Source organism: Acanthopagrus latus, chromosome 16, assembly GCF_904848185.1.
Source record: "Acanthopagrus latus isolate v.2019 chromosome 16, fAcaLat1.1, whole genome shotgun sequence".
NCBI classification, from domain to species: Eukaryota; Metazoa; Chordata; class Actinopteri; order Spariformes; family Sparidae; genus Acanthopagrus; species Acanthopagrus latus.
Genome location: NC_051054.1, coordinates 19,142,550 through 19,165,236, shown reverse-complemented (window position 1 = coordinate 19,165,236; position 22,687 = coordinate 19,142,550). Strand labels below are relative to the sequence as shown.

Here is a 22,687-nt window from a genome sequence, read left to right as displayed (position 1 = left end):
GTGTGATGTGGCAGCGTGTTGTTGCAGTCCTGTGCTGGAGTTATTGTGTTACACCAGAGGAGGCGACGCTGGAGGCTGTGGGTGCACACCGCAGGACCGCCACACCGGAGGACAGGATTTATGTCCTCCAGTCCTGCTGCTGTTATGTTTAGGCTCAGCTGAGGCTTGAGGTTCAGGTGGCTTTGCCTGAATACTGAAAATGTAGATATATTCTGTATCGTGCTTTAAATCAGAGTAGATGTCAGAATTCATAAAAGATAAATAAATAAATAAATAAATAAATTGGAACACTATATAAAACATAACATCTCTGTTGTTGCTCATCTCTTTTTACATATACTCAACTAAAAACAGCACAAAGGCAATATCTTTAATATATCAGTGTGTGCAAATATGTGTGTGTCTGTGTGTGTGTGTGTTACCTACAACAATACATGTTGAGCAGATCTCCTTAATAATTATGTCTAATTATCATGTTAGTCAGTAGTTTTTTTCTAAATCGAGAACATCATTTCATTGTATTTCAAAGGTAAATAATCCTTAATTACGGATTCTTTAACATTTTTTTTAAGATGCTGTTTTGGGGCTGTTGCCTGTACTGGTTAGTTCAGCTGAAGACAGACAGCAGAGAGGAGAGAGAGGACGACATGCAGCAGACCAACCCTGGACCACCAGATGTTTAACGAGGCCTCAGCCTCCTGCTCGGGAGCGTTCACGGAGCCAGCAGTACAGCTGGGCCAGGTTCATCAAATAATATAAAATAAAACTGACTTCAGTGCAACATGTCACCATTTTGTAAACGATTATTTGAATATGTGATATAAGGCATCAACATGATTTAAAAACAGCCCAGGTGTAACTTCTAAACGAAGGTGAAGGTGATATGTCCTATTTAAAATGTGCGGATTAAAAAGAGAATTACAAAAAAAAAACCAACAACAAAAAAAAAAAAGCTCCAGCTGCATCAAAAATAAAAGACGAGATAATCTACCATTTAATTTGTCATGCATGATGAGCTTGCTACAGACTGGAGTGAGGGCAGGTGTGCAGCAGGAGGACAGACAGGAGCTGCGGGCCGCTCCTCCGTCCTGCACCCTCACTCATTTATATCTGTGCGCACAATGCAAACTGTGAGGAAAACCGGCTGTAATGTGGAGACACAAAAATGCGCCGAGGATCTTCAGGGTGTTTGAACTGATTCTCTATAGCACATATTTAATGAGTCAAATTACGAAAAAGTAACGACCAAGAAGCTGTTGATCCAGCAGCAAAAACAAAATATTTTCAAATAATTTAGTATAAAATAAATTAAATACTATTTTTGAAAATTGAATATGCCACTGTGACAGACTGACATGCTAAAGCTATGTACACCTGAGGAAGGTGTCTTTAAATCCATCCGAATTCACGCTCCAGTCCTCGGAGGAATGATCCTTTAGTTTCAGTGGAACATGTCACTTCCTCTCCTCTGAAGCTGCTCGGCCTGCGGCAGGGCAGTAGCTGCTGTCTGACTGCAGAGATCACAGTGCGGCTGTCAGGACGCGTGTCCTCCGATAATAAAACATCTTTCCTAATCACCAACAAATCGGTAACACCGCACTGTAACTCACGTCACGGCAGCACCGGAACAACAGAAGTCATAGACCCGGAGGTGAAGAAAAAGGTGCAGGAAGCGCTGAGATGTTCACACCCATAGGAAATAAAATATTATATTTAAATCAGGAATCACCTAATATCACCAACACATCCACACCTGCCTGCTGCTCCATACAGATGATACCACTGCAAGAAAATACGAGTGGTGCGTTCAATGTCCGTTCACGTCAACATTTTTTAACTGACTGTATTTCTGAATATACAGTGAGATTTATTTTTACAGTTATTCCCAATATTCTCTACAACCTCTTGTAATACTGGGTCTAAACCAGCATTTCTCAGGTGTGTAATCTCTCCCAGTGTGTGCTGTCGTGTGAGCCACCTACACACTCTGAATGTGAATGTGTGAAGGGAGAGCTCGCAGCAGGAGCGGCTCATGCGGGCCGAACGCTTCTGGGCTGCTCAAGTGGAAAAACGCGAGGCTCAACTAGTCACTGCAGCAGTGTCCAGAGTCAGAGCTCTGGGCCATTCAAGGAGCACAACGATCATTTGAACAGGATGGGGATCAGTTTACTTTACTTTACCGGTGACAAGCACTAACACCATTATAGCCTCATTAATCTACCGGAAAAAATCATCTGGTGACCTAATGAGGGATCACACGATTTATTAAGTCACGCAGATAAATCATTTGTCGCTGTGAGGGTGTGTAGGAGGCCTCCAGAGCTCTGTGCTCAGATCAACACACGGCGTCCAGCAGCCTGACGCAGCAGACACGAGAGGGACGGACGTCAGACGGTGTGTTGACAGTGACGGCTGCTCCCGTCATCCTCTTGTTGTCTGTGTTTACACCGAGCCTCAGCTGAGAGTCGGACACAGGCTCCTGCTGACTGCAATACTAAGGGGCGGACTCACCCACAGAGAATTACACAGAATATATAATAATGTGTTTTAGCTTCCGGACCAGCCGTTAACAAATGAAATCACAATCACGGCTAAACGAACTGTTTGTTATGTCTAGTTTTACGGTGTGCAAAGGTTCTCCGTGTGGTTTGTCCAAGTGGTGTTGCCGTATCTCAGCAAAAAAGGAGAGGAGGATTTATTATCATTGCAGGCCGACTCTGTTAATCTGATCTTTTTCAGTACATAATCTATCAGACATTACTGCAAAAAAATAAAAAATAAAAAACAAACCTGCCATGTGAGCGTGATTTAAACACAGCCTATGTGTATATTTTCTAATGCCAGATGAGTGTGAGGGCTGCAGGCTGGCTGTGCTCCTCTTGTGTGTGACAGACATGCGTCTCTATCACTGAGGACACTTTACAGACTAATGAGTGAATCTAATGGACGTGATCATCGACCGTCATTGATTCGGAGCTGCAGGACTTAAAGATATAGAAGAGATTACAGGAGAACACCAGCCTCCACCCAGCAGCGCACCGTCACCTGGAGGTGTCTGACCTGACGGTCCAGAGATCACAGTGTTCTGTGTTTCTGTATTTTCATCCTGAATGAACATATTTCTCAACGTGACAGTCTGGATGTTATTTCAAAGCCTCCTCCATAGGGATAATTATTTGTATCGCATGTCATTAATTAATTGTATTGTATATTTATAAATAAATAAATAATCTTTATTTCACGTATATATATAAATGCTATATGAAACGCTCAACGACTCTTATTTTGAAAAACTTTTTTAGTTGTTTTTTTTTTCCCCTCCTGTGGCATATAGACTTTTTTTTTATTTATTTTTTTAGTTAAAATATAAAATCTGTGATCGTATTTTACCCGACACAAATATCATGTACAGCTGTTTATTTCTAATTCGTCATGCGCGCGTCTCCAGCTCACCCTCACAGCACCAGGACTGTTATTCTCTTATAAATTAGTGACGCTCAGGACCAGGACCAGGGCCAGTCAGAAGTCATGATGCGGACTCCATGTTCTAGCTGCTCGGACGCGCTGCTCTTCCCCCGGCAGGTGTGAGGCGGTCCGGCTGACGGCAGGTGAGGTTCTACTTTTGACGCACACGCGCTCCGTGTTCGGGTTCTGCACCGAGCGGATCCTCCAGGAGAGCCGCTGTGAGCCTGTCCTCTCCTGTCTACAGGAGGCCTGCTGCCTAAACCACGAAGAAAAAGCCAGACAACGTGTTGGTCATGTTTCATTATTATTTTAATGTATACTCGTTGTCCTTTTACGTAGGTTTTCTTATTTTTTCAAAATAAAGTAACAGAAGAAACTGGTGCTGTTGTTGACGCAGCTCAGTGCGGCTGCGCTCTGCCGCGGGACGTTTCCCCTGCGGCCGGCCGAGCGCTATGAATAATGTTACAACGGAAGGAAAATACCAGAATTACAACATGTAATATCCATAAAAATGTCACATATAACATTACGATATATTCAGACGTGTCAGTCGGTCCGCCGGGCGTCACGTCCCGGCGCGACTTCAGCTACAAAAAGACTTAAATTAAATATAAATAGCGGACACAGAATCAATAATAAAATGTAGATATGTACAACTGTGCAACATGGCAACACGTCAGATCACAGCGGCGGCACGTGGCGGAGTCCGCCACACTGAGCGCGGGTCACTATCAGCTGTCTGAGTCCATCTCGCTTTTACTCTCCTCCGGCTTCTCCGCGGACGTTTTGGTGGATTTGTTCCATTTCTGAGAGTTCTCTGATTCCTCTGATGAAGACCGTTTCTGCCTCCTCCACTTCGCGCGTCTGTTTTTGAACCAAACCTATACGTGACAGAGAAAGAGAGTTTTAGTGTCTAAACCAGGAGGCTGTCCGCTCCTCTGTCGTGTCTGAAGGCCAGCGGCAGCCCGGCGCGGGCCGGCAGGAGGCCGCGCGTCACGGACACGAGTCTGCAGCTGTGCGCGCAGACTGAGACTGAGACCGCCAGGGTTCATTCTACTGCTGCGGCTTGATTCTTCCGGACTCTTTACTGAGTAGCGGTGGAAACAGATCTGCTCCTGGAACTGATCCGGGTTTTTGTTTTACTTTACTTTTACTTTATTGTAAACACTTATATAAAATTTCATCGGAGTCGTGATATATTATTACATATATTATATAATTACTGTGACGCCAAAATAACTGGACCCGTAGATTCAGTGTGTTGTTATTATTATTATTATTATTATTATTATTATTATTATTATTATTATTATTATTATTACTGTCACTGGGCCCACAGGAAATATATTTTGTCTTTGTAGTTCAGATGATCACAGCTCTGTTTTAAATTGATTCAAACCGCACACAAAACAAAATCATCCCAATCAGAATCATAATAAATATAATCTGCGGCTGCAGTAAATCTCCTCTTGGTGACCAGTGGACTGGCTGTGCTCATTTCTGTGACCTACTTTTGATTTTCTTCTTGTCAGATTTATTTTGTATTTATTTTAGTTTAAATGGAGAATGAGCTGCCGTTAGACTGTGGAGAGGCCCGAGACCACAGCCCGCTCCTCAGTTTTCCTTTCCTTTTCTTTTCTTTTCTTTTCTTTTCTTTTCTTTTCTTTTCTTTTCTTTTCTTTTCTGTTCTGTTCTTTTCTGTTGTTGGTTTTGTGTTGTTCTTCCCCTCAGTTCAGACATCTCCCTTTACAAGATGGTTGCATTTAATTTCATTTACATCTCAGTTCTAAGTCTCATAACCAGTGATTGTATTGGTATTAACATTTAACTGATCAATTATCATTTTATAATGAGAGTCAGCGGCTGCACCGACAGCAGAGGGAGGTTTTATAGAAGGACTGATCGATGAAGGAGCAAAAATAATAACGCTATTAAGTCTTCTTAAAATTCAACTAATAATGATAATAAAACAATGTTATTATTAATAATGATTATAATAAACAATGTTATTTTTAATAATAAAATTAACACCAATAATTCTAACAATAATAATAACGATTATAATAATAATAATAATGTGAACGGGTCTCTGTGTCTCTAACAATATTCAGAGTTGCAGGATGAGAGCAGCTCGGTCGGTTCTGTCTGTACTGGACCGTAAAACAATCAGAACTGGAAGAGTTCATGAAAGGACGCAGGAAGCTGCACTGACCTCGACCTTCTCCTCCCGGAGGTGGACTTTGCGGGCCAGCTGCTCCCTGGTGCCGACGTCCGGGTACTTGGTCTCCTGGAACAGGCCCTCCAGAGCCTCCAGCTGCTCGTCGGTGAAGATGGTGCGGTGCCGCCGCTTCCTGCGGCAGTGCAGCTGGTTGAGGAGCTGCAGCTCGGTCCGCGACAGGCTGCTCATGTTCATGTAGGACATCATCTGGTGCGGGACCGGAGAGATCAGCACCGAGCCCGGGCTGTCGTAGCCTGCACGGTGAGAGCGGAGAAGACATGGAGTCACACACACGCACACACACAGTGTCCTGATGGACCAGGGAAGTCAGGCGGATCGCAGCTGGTGCGTAAAGAAGAATGACATTTAAACTTTGGAATATGTTCCGTCATTTCATGCGCGCAGATATTTTTGTTCATGCTTAAAAAAATCAAACTCGAACTGTGAAAAGCAGCGAGGATGTTTGTTCTGGTGTCTGGAAAAAAAAATGTTTCAGTGCGAAGAGTTTCAGAGTTTAATGTGTGACGCTATAACGCTGCACTCGGTTGTTTTACTCAGGAGATCAGAAATACTTATCTACTGGGGGCAGAAATGTGTCTTTAGCTTTAAACAACATGTCCAGCGTCATGGGACACATGGAAACTTTCCAATACAAAATGTATCGAACATTTTGTGGCTTTATTAGAGAGTCTGTAAAAACACTGGTTTATATTTTCGTTATTGTTATTGAGGAAAAAAAGTTTTAATTACAAGCTCGATTCTGCGCTGAATTCTGAGGAGTTCCACGCTACAATAATTGTCAAAGTCGGTGCAAAGACAGCGGGAGTCTGGCGTCCTACCTGCCGGGATGCAGGGGCACTGCTGCGGGCTGAGGCCGGGCACGGAGCTGCAGCACGGCGGACCTCCTCCGGCGCCCTGGACGTGCAGCTGTCCGTAGTAGTAACCGTTATATCCAATCCGGGTCCCGTTCACGGACTGAATCCCGGGGGGAGAAGGTCCGCAAGTGGCCGAGTACAGTCCGTTGTAGTCGGTGTAGATAGAGTCCGTGAGGCCGGCGGACAGCACCACCGGGCCGCTCCGGTGCAGCAGCAGCGGCTCCTTGCAGCTCGGCCGGCCGGACAGGATGCTGTCTATGCTGAACATCCCGGCGGGCATCACACCGGTGCGCGGCGGCTCGGGAACAAGACGGGAAGAACTGGACGGGGTGAAAAGTGCTCGGTCAGATAAAATGTCCTCCTCAAAGAGTTCCGGGGGGAGAAAAAAGTTCTCCTAAAACTGCGTCATGATGACTCTGGAGGCTACTTTTTCTTCCCTGCATGCGCGAATCCGCGAGCTCGTCTCGGGGATGCGGACTGTTGGCTTTAGTGGGACCAGTTACAGCAGGGCTGGTTTTTATAGGCTGCTGACGTCACGGCGGAGCGGCGGCTCTGGGATCAGCTGCTGCAGCTCGCGCAGTGAGCGGCCACAGGTCTGTGTATTGAGAATTAATTCAATTAAGATTATCCGCACTGTTTGCAGACTTTTGGAAACTCTGCTGCGGGTCAGCGGGCTCTGCCTACAGAGTAATCCGATTATTTCCTTGTCAGCGCAGGCATCATAATGCACGGGGCACGGTGAAGGCGACACCGGACCAGGGTGCGGGCGGACTGGGCCTCCGGTCAGAACACAGGGATTCGTCAGAATCTACAAATTATAGCGGTCCAACACATGTAGTCAGAACCGGGGATCAGAGGAGGGAGACAGATTTGATTGCGTATAATTTTTAAGTTGTTTAAAACTCCATGCAGACTGAAGGAAACTGCGCGAATTCAGTTTAAATGTAATTATTAATTAACCAAGTTCCATTCTAATGTCAGGCCTGCTGGCTAAAATCAGAACCAACACGCTGAATTGAAAAAGATGTAAGTACGGATGTGGCGTGTCTTTAAATGATTATTATAATTCTTATTATCATCTGTCCGGCCGGCTCGCCTGCACGTGAACGCGTGATGTGACTGTAGGTGCAGTGAACTGTCTGTCTGTCTGTCTGTCGGCCTCTCTCCCCCCAACACTAAATGAATATTATCCATATTTCCCTGTCAGACGGAAGCCGCTGAGCATTATATCTGGCCTTCATTTCATTATCCGGTTGCGGCTCGGCTCTCCGCGGGGCGCAGATCGGCGCGTTTCCTGCGCGCCAGCGGCTCCTCTCTGCGGGTCAACAGCAGCCGAACACTTCCCCCCTGACCGGGATAAGATAACGACCCATTATCGCCTCCATTCAGCGCCGAGAGAGAGAGAGAACTTATTGCATATTTACGTCGCTAATCAACACGGGCTGAGTGGTGGAGGAGGTGGTGCTCATGGGGGCTGTGGAGGAACGTGGATTCCCGGTTCAGACCTTAATGGGACTCGTGATTGCATTTAGCACTCAAAGGGGTCTTAACACATGCTCATGTCAGGCTGACTGATAAGTTTGTGATCTGAAGCTGCGCCGCTTACTTAGAGATGAGGGATGATTAGCGCGCTCAATGTCCTCCACTAATGCCTCCAAACAGCCCGCTGGAATCACCTCCACGCACCAAAATAGGACGTGTAGTCATGAGTTTGCAGGTGAATACACAAAGTGATCCCGGCGCACTGAAGTCAGACACCTCAGAGGAGAGGGGAGGAAGGAGCGCGTGTAGAGGCTACCTGTCTGTCTGTCTGTCTGTCTGTCTGTCAGGCGACACAGTTAACAAGGTAGAAAATACTGATCAGCCCTTATAATACACAGTGTTATAATACACACTACGTATTATGCATATTATGTATATAGATTATGTTTCCAAGTTAATCACACTGTGCTGTTATTTCATAGAGTCCAGCCTCAGATCCACTCTCCTCTCTGTGACTGTCCTCACTGCAGCAGGACAGAGGTGAATGACTGGAACACCATCACACCCTGACACTGTCACCTGTGTTCGCTGTTACCTGTGAGTATAAAGAAACACCACCGACCAGCTCGTCATTTTAAATAATATATGATTATATATGTTTGTTCAACGCTGTTTACCAGCTCATCTCTGACCAGAGCAGATACATTAAATATAAGTTTAGAAAATTGGATTTTGTTGGATTTTGTTTTCTAGTAATTTTCCACATGTGACACAATAATAATAATAATAATAATAATAATAATAATAATAATAATAATAATAATTCCATGTTACATCAGCTCCATGTTTAATCAGAAACATGTCATTCAGCTGTATAATGTGTGGAAATGGACAATTTACAAATATATAAATCATTTTATATTAACCAGTGTTAATAAAAATGAAGTCATAGCTCATCCATTTTTAGATAATAGTTATTACACTGTGAACAAACAATGAAATGCTTCATAAACAATTTATTGAGCAAATGTAAAGGCCAGCCTCATAATGATTATAGATGAACTACACAGTATTTATTCACCATATACAAAGTGTTAAACGTCAGTTACAGCTTTATAATAAACAGGTTGTTTTAATCAGTGGTTTGTATTGTCTGTTAACAGTTAAGTGACTCAACGACAGTGCAGTGAACCACAAATGTGCCGTATATTAATGATGGATATTACAGAGTGTGACCTACGTGTGGACTGTGAGGTTTAAAGGCTGGCGGTTACCTGAAGGCATCACTCCATCAGCGGAGGATTAATGCGTCCCGTTCAGAGTTTAATTCAGTGAGGATCAAACTCTCTCGCCCTCTTAATCGCTTCTGCTCAGGAGGAGTTCCACAGGAACACTCAGCAGCTCAGCGTACAGTCATTCTACACACACACACACACACAAATCAAAACCAGGATTTCTAGATTTAAGATAAGATTTAAATTATATTCCCTATCTATATTCCAGCTCGAATCATTTGAGGCATTTGAAGGTGGCACATTGTGTTCTGGCACACGAGGATGAGTTTCCGTCCTGTGCCGCAGCCTGGATGTGAGAGGAGCTCTGCCGTGAGCCTTTTCATATGGAAACACATTGCTGCTGCTGCTGCTGCTCTGTAATACAGTCACACTGTGATCCCAGCCCAGCGCAGAGTGGGAGAGAAGAAAACAGGCCCAGATACTGTTATTATTTTCACATTTATTTCTATATTTCTACTTCCAAGTGGCAGTGAAAGGACCGAATCAAAAGGGATTGCTGTAAAACGAAACGTCCATTTGAAAAATAAAAGCTGAGGGAAAGTGCGGTGAAGGCAGCACTTATAGGTGAATAGAAGCGTCAATCAGGCTGCAGATGGAGGCTGAGGACTCACAAAGCTACAATAGCGGATGCATCTTTATATATCAGAGCCCTGATCTGTAAAACCTGGTTAAATACGGCAAATAAAAACAGGGAGACTTGGTAATGCATCCTTCAGAGAGGGATAAATACATGGTGAGGCCGGCCAGGCTTTCACTGTGATGTCTCCTTCCATCTGACTGCAGCCGCATCTGCATCATTTACATAATCACAACATCCGGAAAATACCCAATACATAGACAGCCAGACAGCCAGATAGATAGATAGATAGATAGATAGATAGATAGATAGATAGATAGATAGATAGATAGATAGATAGTGTGAGGGTGGGAGACTCAGCAGGATGTGAACTTATCCCCATCTGTATCTTTGTTGGGATCTGTCCCGCACTATGACAGCGGGCTCCTCACCCTACATTGACGTTTGAGTCTCTTGTTGAAACGTTCTCTGTGATGCACTCGTTAGCGCACAGGATACTGAACAGAGGCATGAAGAAGGAGAAAGAGAGCTGGACTGACTCAGCGTTCTGGGGTTTAGAACCCATCCTGCACAGGCGATCCATCCAGAAGCTGACGTCAGCTGGGTGTTGGAGCGCCGTGACTGATCAGGACGTGTGTTCATGCGCATCATCATACAAACTGAGGTGATGAAGGGGTTTTATGGCGGCTCCTGATATTTTTCCAATTTAATGCCGTGTCCTGTCTTAGAATCTGGTTTTGATACAAACAATCTTCCAGTTGATGTTTGCTCATGAACACATTTATATTAATAAGTATTTCATCAAATTGAATCACACTGTCACAAACTGACCGACACAAACATGGATCGGGGTCAAATTAATGTGTTTGTTATGTTTTTTGGGTGCTGGAATAAATGAAGGAGGAGCAGATCTTGAGGCCAAGCTGAGAGACTAGATATTTTAGCATGTTATAGCATTTTAAATAAACAACATTAATGCCACACTTTATGATGTTCATCTTTGATAAATGTTAAATTTAAAGTTTATAAACTGTTTATTAAGCAGTTGTTTATTATAAAGTTTATATTAGTTTACAATTATTTGATAAATACTTTATAAAGCATTTTATTATGTACTGTGAAATAATTACTAAAGTTGAATAACACTATTTGACCATTTATTGATGATGGTTATTGTAAAGTGTGGGCATACTTTGTGATATGATTAAATAGGACTTGATTTACTTTTTCTGTTACTGTTACTAACTTTCGCTCTGACTGTCGCTATTATTATTTCAACAATCACAAGTATTTCCATCCTCGCCTGTGATATTTGTCACCGTCTCTTCTGAAGTAACCTCACCTCGTCCATCCTGGTGAACACAATGAAACATGATGGTGGCAATACAATGAATGTGTGTGTGTGAATGTGAGTGATTGACACATACACACACACACACACAGTTACACATGCAGGCTGGTGCGGTGCCAGACAGGCCTGTGTGTGTGAGTGTGTGTGTGTGTCTGTTTACTTCCTGTGTATTTGAAAGGAGACTTGGAGAACTTAATTAACAGACCTCTTACAATCCCATTTATCATGGTGGACACTCACACACTCACAAGACACACACAAACAGAAAATGGCTCCAAGCACTGAGATCTTAAATTGATTGGAACAGCCTCGCTCTCGCACCCACTTCAGATTTCATCCTAAATAACGTCTGTTCAGATCAGTTTGGGATCTTGGAGCTTCAGGAGACTCACATTAAACCAGACGAGCTGTATGGAGCCATTTTATTTAATTTCATGTTTTGTTTTGTTTTATTGTATGTTCATGTTTCATTTTAAATCAAGTCTCCAGCTACTTAAGTTGTTTAGCAGAATGCTGCAACTCTGTTTTACTGTGAAGCTTCAGAACTGTTCTGCACACTACAACATTGTCACCTGATTTTATATCACCAGGAGGAGAGGATGAGTGGGTGAACTGCTCCTTTAACCATAACCTAAACCTTAATTCTTAATAACCTTAAGTGTCCTCACTACAAACACACACACACACACACACACACACACACACACACACACACAGATGTATTGTTCATGTCAGAGCTGGCATATAGAGGCTGCAGCCTTCTACACTGCCTGGCCAGGGCTGCGTTCACCAGCCACGATGAAGCCCATGTGTTGCCCAGAACCACCCCACATCCCCTCCCTCTCCACACAAACACACACACACACACACACACACACACACACACACACACACACACACACACACACACACACACACACACACACTTTGTTTTAGAACTGTAGAACTGCTTGGTTCTCAAACAAAACCACAAAGTGCCTGTGGCCTGACCACAAATGTAATATCTGCCTCACACATCAAAGCACACGAATCACAAAATGTAGTTTTTGTTCAGCACTCTTGTTCTTCACACACGAGGTTCAGTGAGTTGTAAACGGAATAATCCTTGCACATAAAGGCCCCTGCCTACTGGAAACCCAGTGGTGGGGATGAAGGATGCTTCCTGACAGTCCATGCTTCTTCTCTGAGACACACACATCCTGAAGACAAACATGTCTTCTTTCACAGCCGCATGAGGAAAACTCATTAGAGACATTTTATCAATCTGCATCGCAACAGGAACTGGATCAGTTATATATGGTCTCACCAGCTCTGCACACAGAACAAGTAAGAGTCCAATTAAAAAATATTAAAATACAGAATCATATGTCTCCTTTCAGTGTGAGTCAGTAAACCACCGAGGGATTAAACATGTCTTCTACCAAAAACACAAACAAAGGAAACATACAAAAACCTTGGAGAGGATCTGAAAATGTCTGACTCTGGCTACTCCTGGTGGTGCTACCAGAGATTACACTGGCAACATCTCACACACACACACACACATCACACGCGCACACACACTGCAGCAGCTGTGTGGAACATTTTCATTTGTCGACACATGAAAACAAACACCAACAACACAAGCTGACAGATGCTGTGACCACATCTACTTTTTAAAGGGTAAATATCTGTATTTCTTAAAATTGTCACTATAATGATATCAAAAATAATATAGCAAGATTTCAGTGTTTAGTGTTAACATTGTAGTCGTCAGTTTGTGAATATTACACAGAAAAGCTTTACAAGTTAGCCAATTTCAGAGTATAAAATGTATATAAAATGTAAAAAAGAAATGCCTTCACACTGCTACAACTAGAGCCACAGACGCTCCCTGACGGTCCAACACTGGCTGATGGCCAACAGTCGGCCCACTGTGTCGGGGCCCTGACCTCACCTGACGTCCTCCTTTGCTCCTCCTGCCACTACTGTCCCCACAGAGCTTTGTCTCTTCAGTGTTAACACATGTTGTCCTTGTTGCCATTTGCTGAAACGACTGATGCGTTCACGATTCATGATGAGGAAATGATCTTCTTCTCGTTATGAAAGTGTTGAGCAAAAGGTTTGAAATTGACCATAAATACAACAACAGGACCTCGGGTGTCAAAATGATACAGCATAGAAACAAAGTGCTCACATGAATGCTGCCACGTCAAATGAATTTCATGGTTGAAATTGTCTGTGCAGTGGCTTACACAGATGAAAACATTGCAAACAAATCAGCGCGTTCTTATTTCCCGTGGTTTCGTCAATGAAATGCACTTTAGAGGCGTTTAAGTCTGTCTCCCATTTGGGCTGATTTTCCTAAGAACAGCCCTGAGCTGCTGGCGGCAGCAAGAGTTCAGATTTCAGGAGACACATGAATATACAGACTATTCAAAGAGGGGGCGAATTCAAACACGTCCATTTTCAAAATGGCAGTGTGGTACCTGCTATTGAGCCATTGCCTGTGTCCAGTCATTTTCAACTTAAATGGTTTCACTTCAGTGCTAACGCCATGCTGTCAGAGGACAGAAAAGGCCCAGCCTCTTTCTTTCAGGGGTCATCAATCATTCATTATAACCAGAATCCATCAGCCAATCCTGGTAATTACTGATTACAGGCAGCCAGTCATGTGGCAGGATCAAGGAAACACACTCACACACACACATGCTGTCTGACCGCATGTCATGTCAAGGATCAGAAACACATTTACACATTAGAGGGTCTGAAACATGCTCTCTGACTGCCCCCGTCTTTTCACAGAGGTGCTACTTAACACACTTTGGAATTATAAGAAATTCAAATCAGCTCCACAGACGGTGGCAGGAACATAATGGAACCTAGAATTATTCTATCAAAACAAGTCAGCACACAGGCAGCCGGCATGGACTGAACACATTAGAATTTAAAACTCAACCCTGCGCTGCACTTTAAAATGTTTTTTTTTTTTTTTTTTTTTACATATTCACATAGGATTCACATGAAAGAGGGTGAAGGAGCCACTTAGAGCATATTTACATCCGGCTGCTTTTACTCCTGACTGCTCAATGTACGTTTTCACTTCATTACGTTTTTTCTCTTCCAGCCACATCAGATGTTTACAGTTAACATCCTCCACTTTATTGTCGTGCTTATTACAAAAACTAGTGCCTCATCAACGTTAGCCATAGGCCACCTGAAGTACCATTGTAGGGCATCAGTCATCGATCATAACTCTCCATGTACTGTGTTTTCTTTTGTACTCTAACCAAGATGTAAGATGTAAATGTAAATTAAAAAATGTATGACATGGTGCTCTGAATTAAGAATACTGTATCTACATTTAAGAGGAAGAGAGGGTCCGGTGCAGAGCCAGACCTTCTGGAGGAATCAAAGACGAGGTGATGTTTTAAATCTGTATTCACTGGTTTACAACAGAGTAGAGGATAAGGCATGAAGACGCTGTCAGTGTAAGAGAGCTCGGATCTGATCTCTTTCAGTTCGTAGTAGGAGGACCGGCTATCGGAGAGCAAATGATGGAGGGAGAGGTGACATGATGACATAAAGCAGCCTTCAGGCAGCTGCGTTTCAGCATGTGGTTCTGCTTCCAGTAGCTCTGGTATATGGCCCAGACGTGGACAGTGTCCAGGGCCAGTGGTAATCACTTCTATCACACAACGCTGATCTAGGATCTGTTCTCGCTGCAGTGGTGAGGCAGCTGGAGTCTGCCTGACCTGAGCGCAAAAAAAATAGGAAATCAGTAACATTTTTTGCAAATCTGTCTTTTCCACAAACCACATTTCCCATAAACCCTTGTGGGGTTTTTTTTTCCGATTTCAGTCCTCTTTTTGATCAGCCAGCCGCCATCTGCAGAGAAACCCCTCTGAGTATTATTGCACAGGACGGAGCTAAATATTTACCAACCGTTCTACTTTAAATAGCTCACTTGACCCATATTTACAGACACTTCACACTCATATAACATTTAAGCAACACCACCACTACTATATGAACATTCTATGTGTTGGACTGTTTCAAGTTTTGGTCCAGGATAAGATGAAAAATCAGTAAATGAACAAGGTGAACAACACTACAGACACAGGAGACTTGCTCACATAACAGAGGGAGAAGCTAAAGCATCGGTTTCATGGACCAGCAGATCTGACTTGGTTAATACTAGCTGTGATACGAGGCCTAGGTGGCCTGGGTTTGGTCTGGCGCGTAGGTGAGGATCTGTTATTAAATGACTAAATGACTAAATGATCTGTTTCTGTATCCATACTCAGAATAACATGGGGCTTAGTCCAAAAGTGAGGCTTAAACTGAGACGGCCGAGAGTTATCTGGCTTTTAGGGGTGGATACACACTCGCATGAGTTACGTGAGAAAACACAACAATCATTCGGTCAAACAAAGGGTTTAGTGGTTTTTAAGACACTTTATCATAGAAATGTTGCTTATAATATATTAAGTTATGGGTTTCCGTTGATCAGTGACCAAAAATCAACATATTAGTAAGCAACATATTACTGAACTAAAACATGTATTTGTTAAAGATCTGTGGGGTGAATGTTGCCAGAACCCATGCAAGGTGTCTCAAAGATGCAATAGTGACATCAAGTGGTAATAAAATAATGTTAACTTTGCTGTTGATATAATTTCAGTGTGATTTGCTTCTCATATCCATCTTCACGTATCTATTTCGATTTTTGAAGTCTTCGCAACTGCCATTTGTCCATCCATACTGCCAAAGCACGGGTAACAAGACATCTGCCTGCTCAGAGGAGGCAGACGTTCTATCTCACATCTCATTCCTACGGTACGACTTATTTTTAGTTAGTTAATGTGTAACAAACTTTGCTACGTTTGAAGTTTAGCATGTGTGCTGCTACAGGCTGCTGGACTCTGGTGTCCTGACCAAACTCTGTTAACTGTTCCCTGCACTATAAAGTGTGGGGCCACACCGCTAATGTACCCTGAGAGGCCTGATAAATACCAAGTGTGGTGGCATACCACCAAGACCCAGGGCAGCAGGGGATGGGGAGCGCGGTGCAGGCCTGAAACAGAACCAGATTGTTGAGATCTTGGAGGTATTACCTAGCCAGCACCTGGCCTGCGTGGGTCCCACCCCTGTGTGTAACTCAATCTAGAAGCTTAACTCTGTCGAGCTACTGGCAGAGGTCCCCCATTAATCCAGTGCAGGTGCCAAACAGTGCAGGGAGAAAACATGCTTCCATACATATTTTGTTCAATTTGCAGAGGTATTTCCAGTCTGTAGCTGTTTATTGTAGTTAACGTGGACGAAATAGACGAGGCACATAAATACAGAGTGAAGAAAATGAAGGAACACAAGCGAGAGGAAATGCTGAGATGCTTTTCAACAGAATGACGCAAATCCTTTAAAAACCTTTAGCCCTTACGAGGGATTGATACGAGACAATACCCCACTTAAACTCTCTGCTCACTTCTTGCCCCTGGAAATTAAAGCTGATTTCAACAGTGCCACCATTGTGATTTACAAATAATTTAACAGAGCGGCTGAAAATCTTTAATATCCACTGATGACAGAAAGGAATTAGCCACATATTTCCCTCCAAACTTTCAATTTTCCTCCTCGTTGTGTAAGCCTGGGCCCTAATCCCATCTTTATATGGCCCGAGTATTAACCCCCATCAAAAACACTCACACACAGGTTGCCAGCCCGCTGCAGGGACCCCTCCACAAGGCGAGGTGCATTTGTTCAGGAGCCTCAACGTGGCCTTTGTTGGGCAGCTGAAGAGGGGGTGGGGGGGTGGTGCGGCGTGCCAGCACGAGGGGTTATTCAGGAGCCTGAGAATCAATCCAGTATTACAGTTAAGCCATGTAATAATTACCATCATTAGGGGTAACTGGAGCATGGAGATGACCAGGCTCTGCTCATAAACCTGGAGCTAAGGCTGAGCGTTCCCTGAGACGTTTGTCATATACATAATTCAATAATCCTGGAAATACATATTAACATTTCCCCGCAGCTGAAACCTGTCAGAGCCGTGCCCTGCAGCCCTCTGGAGCCGCGCGCTCTCCCAGGAGTTTACAAGGTCAACTTCCATATTTTCCCCCCTTCCTTTCCAAGCCCACTCTTCCAGGGAGGAAGAGGGAGGCTTTCACTGCAACAATCTGTGTAAAATTCAATTACTGAGTTGGTTTTGGGCTAATTCAAGTAATCACTCCAATGTATTTCAATCACACAGACAAATATTGTTGCAAGAGGGAAGAGCCTCGCAGCAGACACCGCGCTGACCGTGCTGCGAGTGTGGGGATGGAGGTCGCTCGGCGTCTCCTCCATTAACAGCACGTAACGCCTGGAATCATCTCTCTACAGCTGCTGTGCCTGTCACAGTAAACATCGCCGAGTAATGCTTTAAAACCTTTACTCAGCCCTCAGCTGCAGCCTCTCAAATTAGACCCTCTCTGTGTGTTGTTATTGGCACGTAACTGCTGCAGATTTCTATCACAGGTTGGGTAATTCAATAAGCATGCGGGCATTCTACCGATAGCCTTGAACCAATTCACTGGGTTATGTTATGGTTAATGTAATACTGTTTAATATGCATTTATGGGAAACATCTGGGAGATATGCAGACAATAGAGCTTGGAATAAACAGCACAAAAGTTCCAAACACGAGCTGATTTTTCTTTCTTTCTGTGAGAAAACACAAAGAAGTAAGAGAGATGTGCAGCGTCTGTAAACCGCAGGCTTCATACACCATCATCTTCTCATTCCTCACAATCAAACGCTTTAATGCAAAACAGAAAAATGCAAACTTCCATGTACGCTGGGAGACAATACACATCTATGTCTGAAATGTATGTAGACCTTTGTCCATGGTCATGGTGGAGGGAAACAGTAGCTGTAGTACTTCACTAAGGTCTGAGGTACTTCCACTTTGCTTTAGTTTGAGGTACTTATACTTTGCTGGAGATAACAGTTCATTGCATAAAAATCCAGTCATTGTCTCCTCCCCTCAATGGTGCAGTCCACAAAACATTTCTGGGGCTTCACAGCAAAACAGCGTTGCGGCATTCTGCTGAACAACTGAAGGAGCTGGAGAGAAGTCTCCGGAAGCCTCCAGAGCCCAAATTGATTTAAAGGTGTTTGGTGTGTGATTCTCCATCTCAATAGAAGACTTGTTGCCTTTTTGCCATAAGAGTGACTTTTCTTTTAAAATACTTTTTATTTTAGTTTGAAGTATTCATACAAGATTAAAAGAGATCTTGTGTGTGGACCTCAGGGTCTCACCTTCACTGGACCATCACAGAAACAACCTACTGTCACTCAGAATCCAGTTTCTACAGTTTCTGCCTGATTTGCTCAGTAAGGTCTCTAAAAACAGTGTCCTGTGACGCTCCAGTTCTCAGCCGAGCCCCCTTTACATTACCTTTACTTGAACAAATTCACACATTAGGTTCACACCTATGTGTGTGCATCACTAATAAAGCAATGATATGATATTCACAATAATATAACAACGTAGCATTATGCAGCAGCACTTTTACAACTAAAAGTTAATGATAAAACTGTCTATATTTCTCCAGTGCAGTATTTCACACACTGGTACTGCTACTGCAAAGGATCTTTTTACACTGCTGATGAAAACAGGTCCACTTCCATATAACGACCTTTGACCTGTTCGTCTGCTGCTGCTGTCTGACAAGCTGTGTTATGAACTATAGCACATGCTGAATATTGTAATATTGTGTGTGTGTGTGTGTGTGTGTGTGTGTGTGTGTGTGTGTGTGTGTGTGTGTGTGTGTGTGTGTGTGTGTGTGTGTGTTGTGTTCAGGATCCTAAAGAGAAGGGCTGGAGTGAAATCCCTGGTAGTTTAACTCCTCTGCTAATGTTTACACCTGCAGCCGAATACACATCCACTCAGTCGGAGGGATCAGCCAGGAATTTGGCCGGCTAATTGGGTCTTAACTTTCCAGAGAGAGAGGGAGAATTGTCCCTGGCATGCTTTAGCCTGAGTGAGGAAGGGAGAGAGGGGGGAGAGAAAAAAAAGCCTGTTTTGAACTCTATTTGCCTTAATTTCCTCTTCAATGAAAGAGAAGGAAGATTAATGAAATATCCTCAAATCCATCCTGTTTCATTTCTATTAAATCAGCAGTGAAATTCAAGCGTCCTGCCCAGGAGAAGGAGGAGGGGGGGACTCCGGGATAAAGTTTCCCCTTGTTGCTAAAGAGACTCGGGCCGCGTTCTGGTGGTGAACGATGATATTTTGAAAAATCAATTGTTGAAAAGTCTGCATATCAGGTTGCGCTTTGATTCCCCCTCAGGCCCGGAGTTATTCAGTTATGCTGGGGCTCATACAGTGTTTGGGATAAATAAGACATATTCCCTGAACCAAACAGCTCTCTTGTTTGTGGATCCAGTCGGTGTTAAGCTGTAGTCACAAATGAGGATGGACTGAGTGGTGTCAATACAAATGCAAACAGCAGCCTCCTCGGTGGAGTCCATTGAAAAACACTGAGACGAGCCAATTGGAGCCCAGGGAGCCGCCTAATCCCATCTCAATTAGAATGGACTAATAAGTAGCCCTGTAATTAATCTGACAATGAGGGAGGCCGGGAACAAACGTCTTAGAGTGCTAAAGCCATTAGACCCGCAGCTGTGTGTGTGTGTGTGTGTGCGCCTGTGTGTGTGTGTGTTGGGAGGTGTTGGGAGCCCTACAGCCCGACCGTGCAGATGCTGGAAAGATGCGGTTTAAGGACGTTTCAAGCTTAAAGACATTAACAGCAGTAGACAAAGACAATGTGTGATGAAGTAACAGACTGATGAGATGGAGGGATGAGTCTCAGTCTCGTGTCAAGCACCAGCAGCTGTTTTCTGCCAAAACCCACAGTATGATACCAACCATGCCCCCAAAACAGAAGAAGTTGGTGACCAGCTAGCCAGAGCTGCGTGTGAGTACAGAGCAAGATTTTCCAGCAGAGCTACAAGAGAGGAAATACTGTACTTGAACGCCACACCAACGCTAACGTTGCTTCATGTCTTGCAGGATGAGTGAATAAGAAATGATTTGCTGACACGTTGGCCAGAACTTCATATGATGATAATTATGATAATCTTTTGTTTAGAGCTTGTTCAGCTGTAATGTCCAGTTAAAAAATCATCAGAAATGCTCCTCCACACTGACGCTTTGTTCTGGAAGTCATTCCCTGAAAAAAAAAAAAAAAAACTGTCGAGTGTCTCAGACTTGTTTGGTTGTCATTGCTCATCTCTGTAGATCCTCATGGTGCATTCAGGTACATAACTTAAACTCTGAAAACTACATTGCTTTGTACAACAAAGGATATGAATTCTGACAGGGACGTCAGCACACCTCATAAATCATGTGAATAACAGTTATCAGGACATACACGTCTAACAGTAGTGTACAAGTGAGTGCCGATGGAAAGTTAAAAATTGAAAACTGAACGCTGATGTTACCAAAAGACACTCGTGACACCACAAATTATTACACAAGTAATCAGTACCATGTTGGACCACAGCCATGTGTCAGCCTTCATTGTCATCTCAACTACACAACTTTACACTGCTGTAACTATCTCACAGGGTGCAGACACACACACACACACACACACACTCGCTCACTAACTGAAAACATGAGACCCGTGACCTGTTTGCTGAGATCTGCTAATGCTAAAGTAATATTTGAGCAGTACAAAAGGGGAAAATAAAACAAATCCGAACAAACAGATTCACCCTTTGACTTCATGTCTCACATCCTGTTAGTTATTATCCTGCAAAACATTTCGTAATTGAGAAGAATCAAATACACTCGCTGAAGGTTTTACTTTGAAGAGCCAAGAAGACGATCGCAATCTGGGGCTCGAGCCACAGCCTCCTCCGACCATAATGCACTGGGGGAACAAGGTTCAGCAAATGGAACACAGAGCAGGAAACGTTTTAAGCACTGAGATAGAGAACCCAGTAACGTCCTGCAGCACACTGACATGTTGTTTTTTTTTTTTTAAAGATCATCCTCATGTTTTCCTTTTCATGTTGGGTCACGTGTAATGTGTCTCAGTGGTGGGAATACACTGTGAAAACAGAGAGTCCTACATTCTAATGTTTAACAGGTACAATCAGTACAGCACAGTGCTGTGAGTAGAAGTGTAAGCCTCCAAGTAGAAGTACTAATCAAGCATGCAGGTGGTAAAAATAGAATAAAGGGGCACTGCAGCTATTCATTATTTCACTAGAAGATGAGGGACACAAATGAAATGAAGACTGGTCCTCATCAGAGGCTCTCTCTCTGCACGACAGAGGACTGTGTTTATTCTTACACTAGTGCTCCTCATCATTAGTAAAAGGATATCGATGTTGTAGGATTGATGTTTTTCCGCTGATAAACTGAAGATAAATTATTTCAATGTGCCATGGTCCCTGATGCCATTATTAACTGTCACTCAGACTGAAATGTATTTCCCTTTGGATGATGTATCAGAACACTGAAATATAAAGATCACAGAATCACAGTCACAGAATTGTATTAGGTGTTGAAATCTGTGTGACTTCGGATCATTTCTAGTAAAAGTAATCATTTGACGAAGGGCTCAGTCATTTTCATAATGGTCAGTTCAGCTCAGAAGAACTCTGCCATTATAAACATTCTGATCTTAAATTAACTGAAAAGAGGACATTTTATTCTGATATGAAACTAATCATGTTGATGCTGACAACAATTTGCTGAGTCAAATTTCAATTTACATTAAAAACTGGACTTGACAATTTTATTGTAAATCACAAAAAATAAAATCAAAAATTAAAATAAAATTTCAGTTGAATGTTTTGATTATCAATTTGATTCTGGTTATTATCACTCAGCTGAACCGGTCCAAGGGTTGGTCCGGTTCTGCTCGAGGCCTCTGCTGTTAAAATGCAGTATTTTCTCCTCCTTGTAGTGGGAAATGTTGGGCCTCTGCAGTAAATGAATTAGACGAGATGACTTTTGCCTGCACGGTACGTAAAGACAGCAGGAGACGGGTAGATTCAGGAGGATGTGGCGCTCCTGGTTGTGTGGCCGGTCAGAGAGGCCGTGGAGCAACACGCACAGGGAGGACGGCCCCTTCGCCCACGCTCATCACTCAAGCATGTGTGAGTGTTTGGTGGTGGAGGTGGTGGGGGTGGAGGTGGTGGGTGGGGGGGGATTTCATCTGCCATCAGTAACAAATTGCCCGTCAGACTGGGGACAGTTAGATGAGTGGATGGACGGGCACCTTCAGGATATGTGGCTTTTAATGCCCCATAAACCTTTTAAGCCGCGGGGCCTAAGCTCAGCTCTGATAGTGGACTGACAGTTGGCATATTCTAGTTTGACAACGAGTGGAGCACACACACACACACACACACACACACAATGGTATTACTCTCCTTGTGAAGGCC

General features: G+C 43.5%; 1 protein-coding gene across 1 annotated transcript; it reads right to left on the bottom strand.

The window, feature by feature from the left end:
- Positions 1-3,756: 3,756 nt before the first annotated feature.
- Positions 3,757-8,298, bottom strand: gsc (goosecoid). Its single transcript, XM_037071818.1, has 4 exons — positions 8,165-8,298; positions 6,523-6,878; positions 5,678-5,937; positions 3,757-4,346 (listed from the first exon to the last, which is right to left on the bottom strand). Exons 2-4 carry the CDS (start codon positions 6,836-6,838, stop codon positions 4,197-4,199), a joined length of 726 nt encoding a protein of 241 aa, XP_036927713.1. The 5' UTR covers positions 6,839-6,878; positions 8,165-8,298; the 3' UTR covers positions 3,757-4,196.
- Positions 8,299-22,687: the final 14,389 nt, after the last annotated feature.

Excerpts from the sequence above, each read along its gene's own strand:
- gsc (XM_037071818.1), bottom strand. The coding sequence starts at position 6,838 with ATGCCCGCCGGGATGTTCAGCATAGACAGCATCCTGTCCGGCCGGCCG. Across the intron at positions 5,938-6,522 it reads GTGCCCCTGCATCCCGGCAG|GCTACGACAGCCCGGGCTCG; the intron begins GTAGGACGCCAG and ends CTCACCGTGCAG. Across the intron at positions 4,347-5,677 it reads TCCGGGAGGAGAAGGTCGAG|GTTTGGTTCAAAAACAGACG; the intron begins GTCAGTGCAGCT and ends TGTCACGTATAG.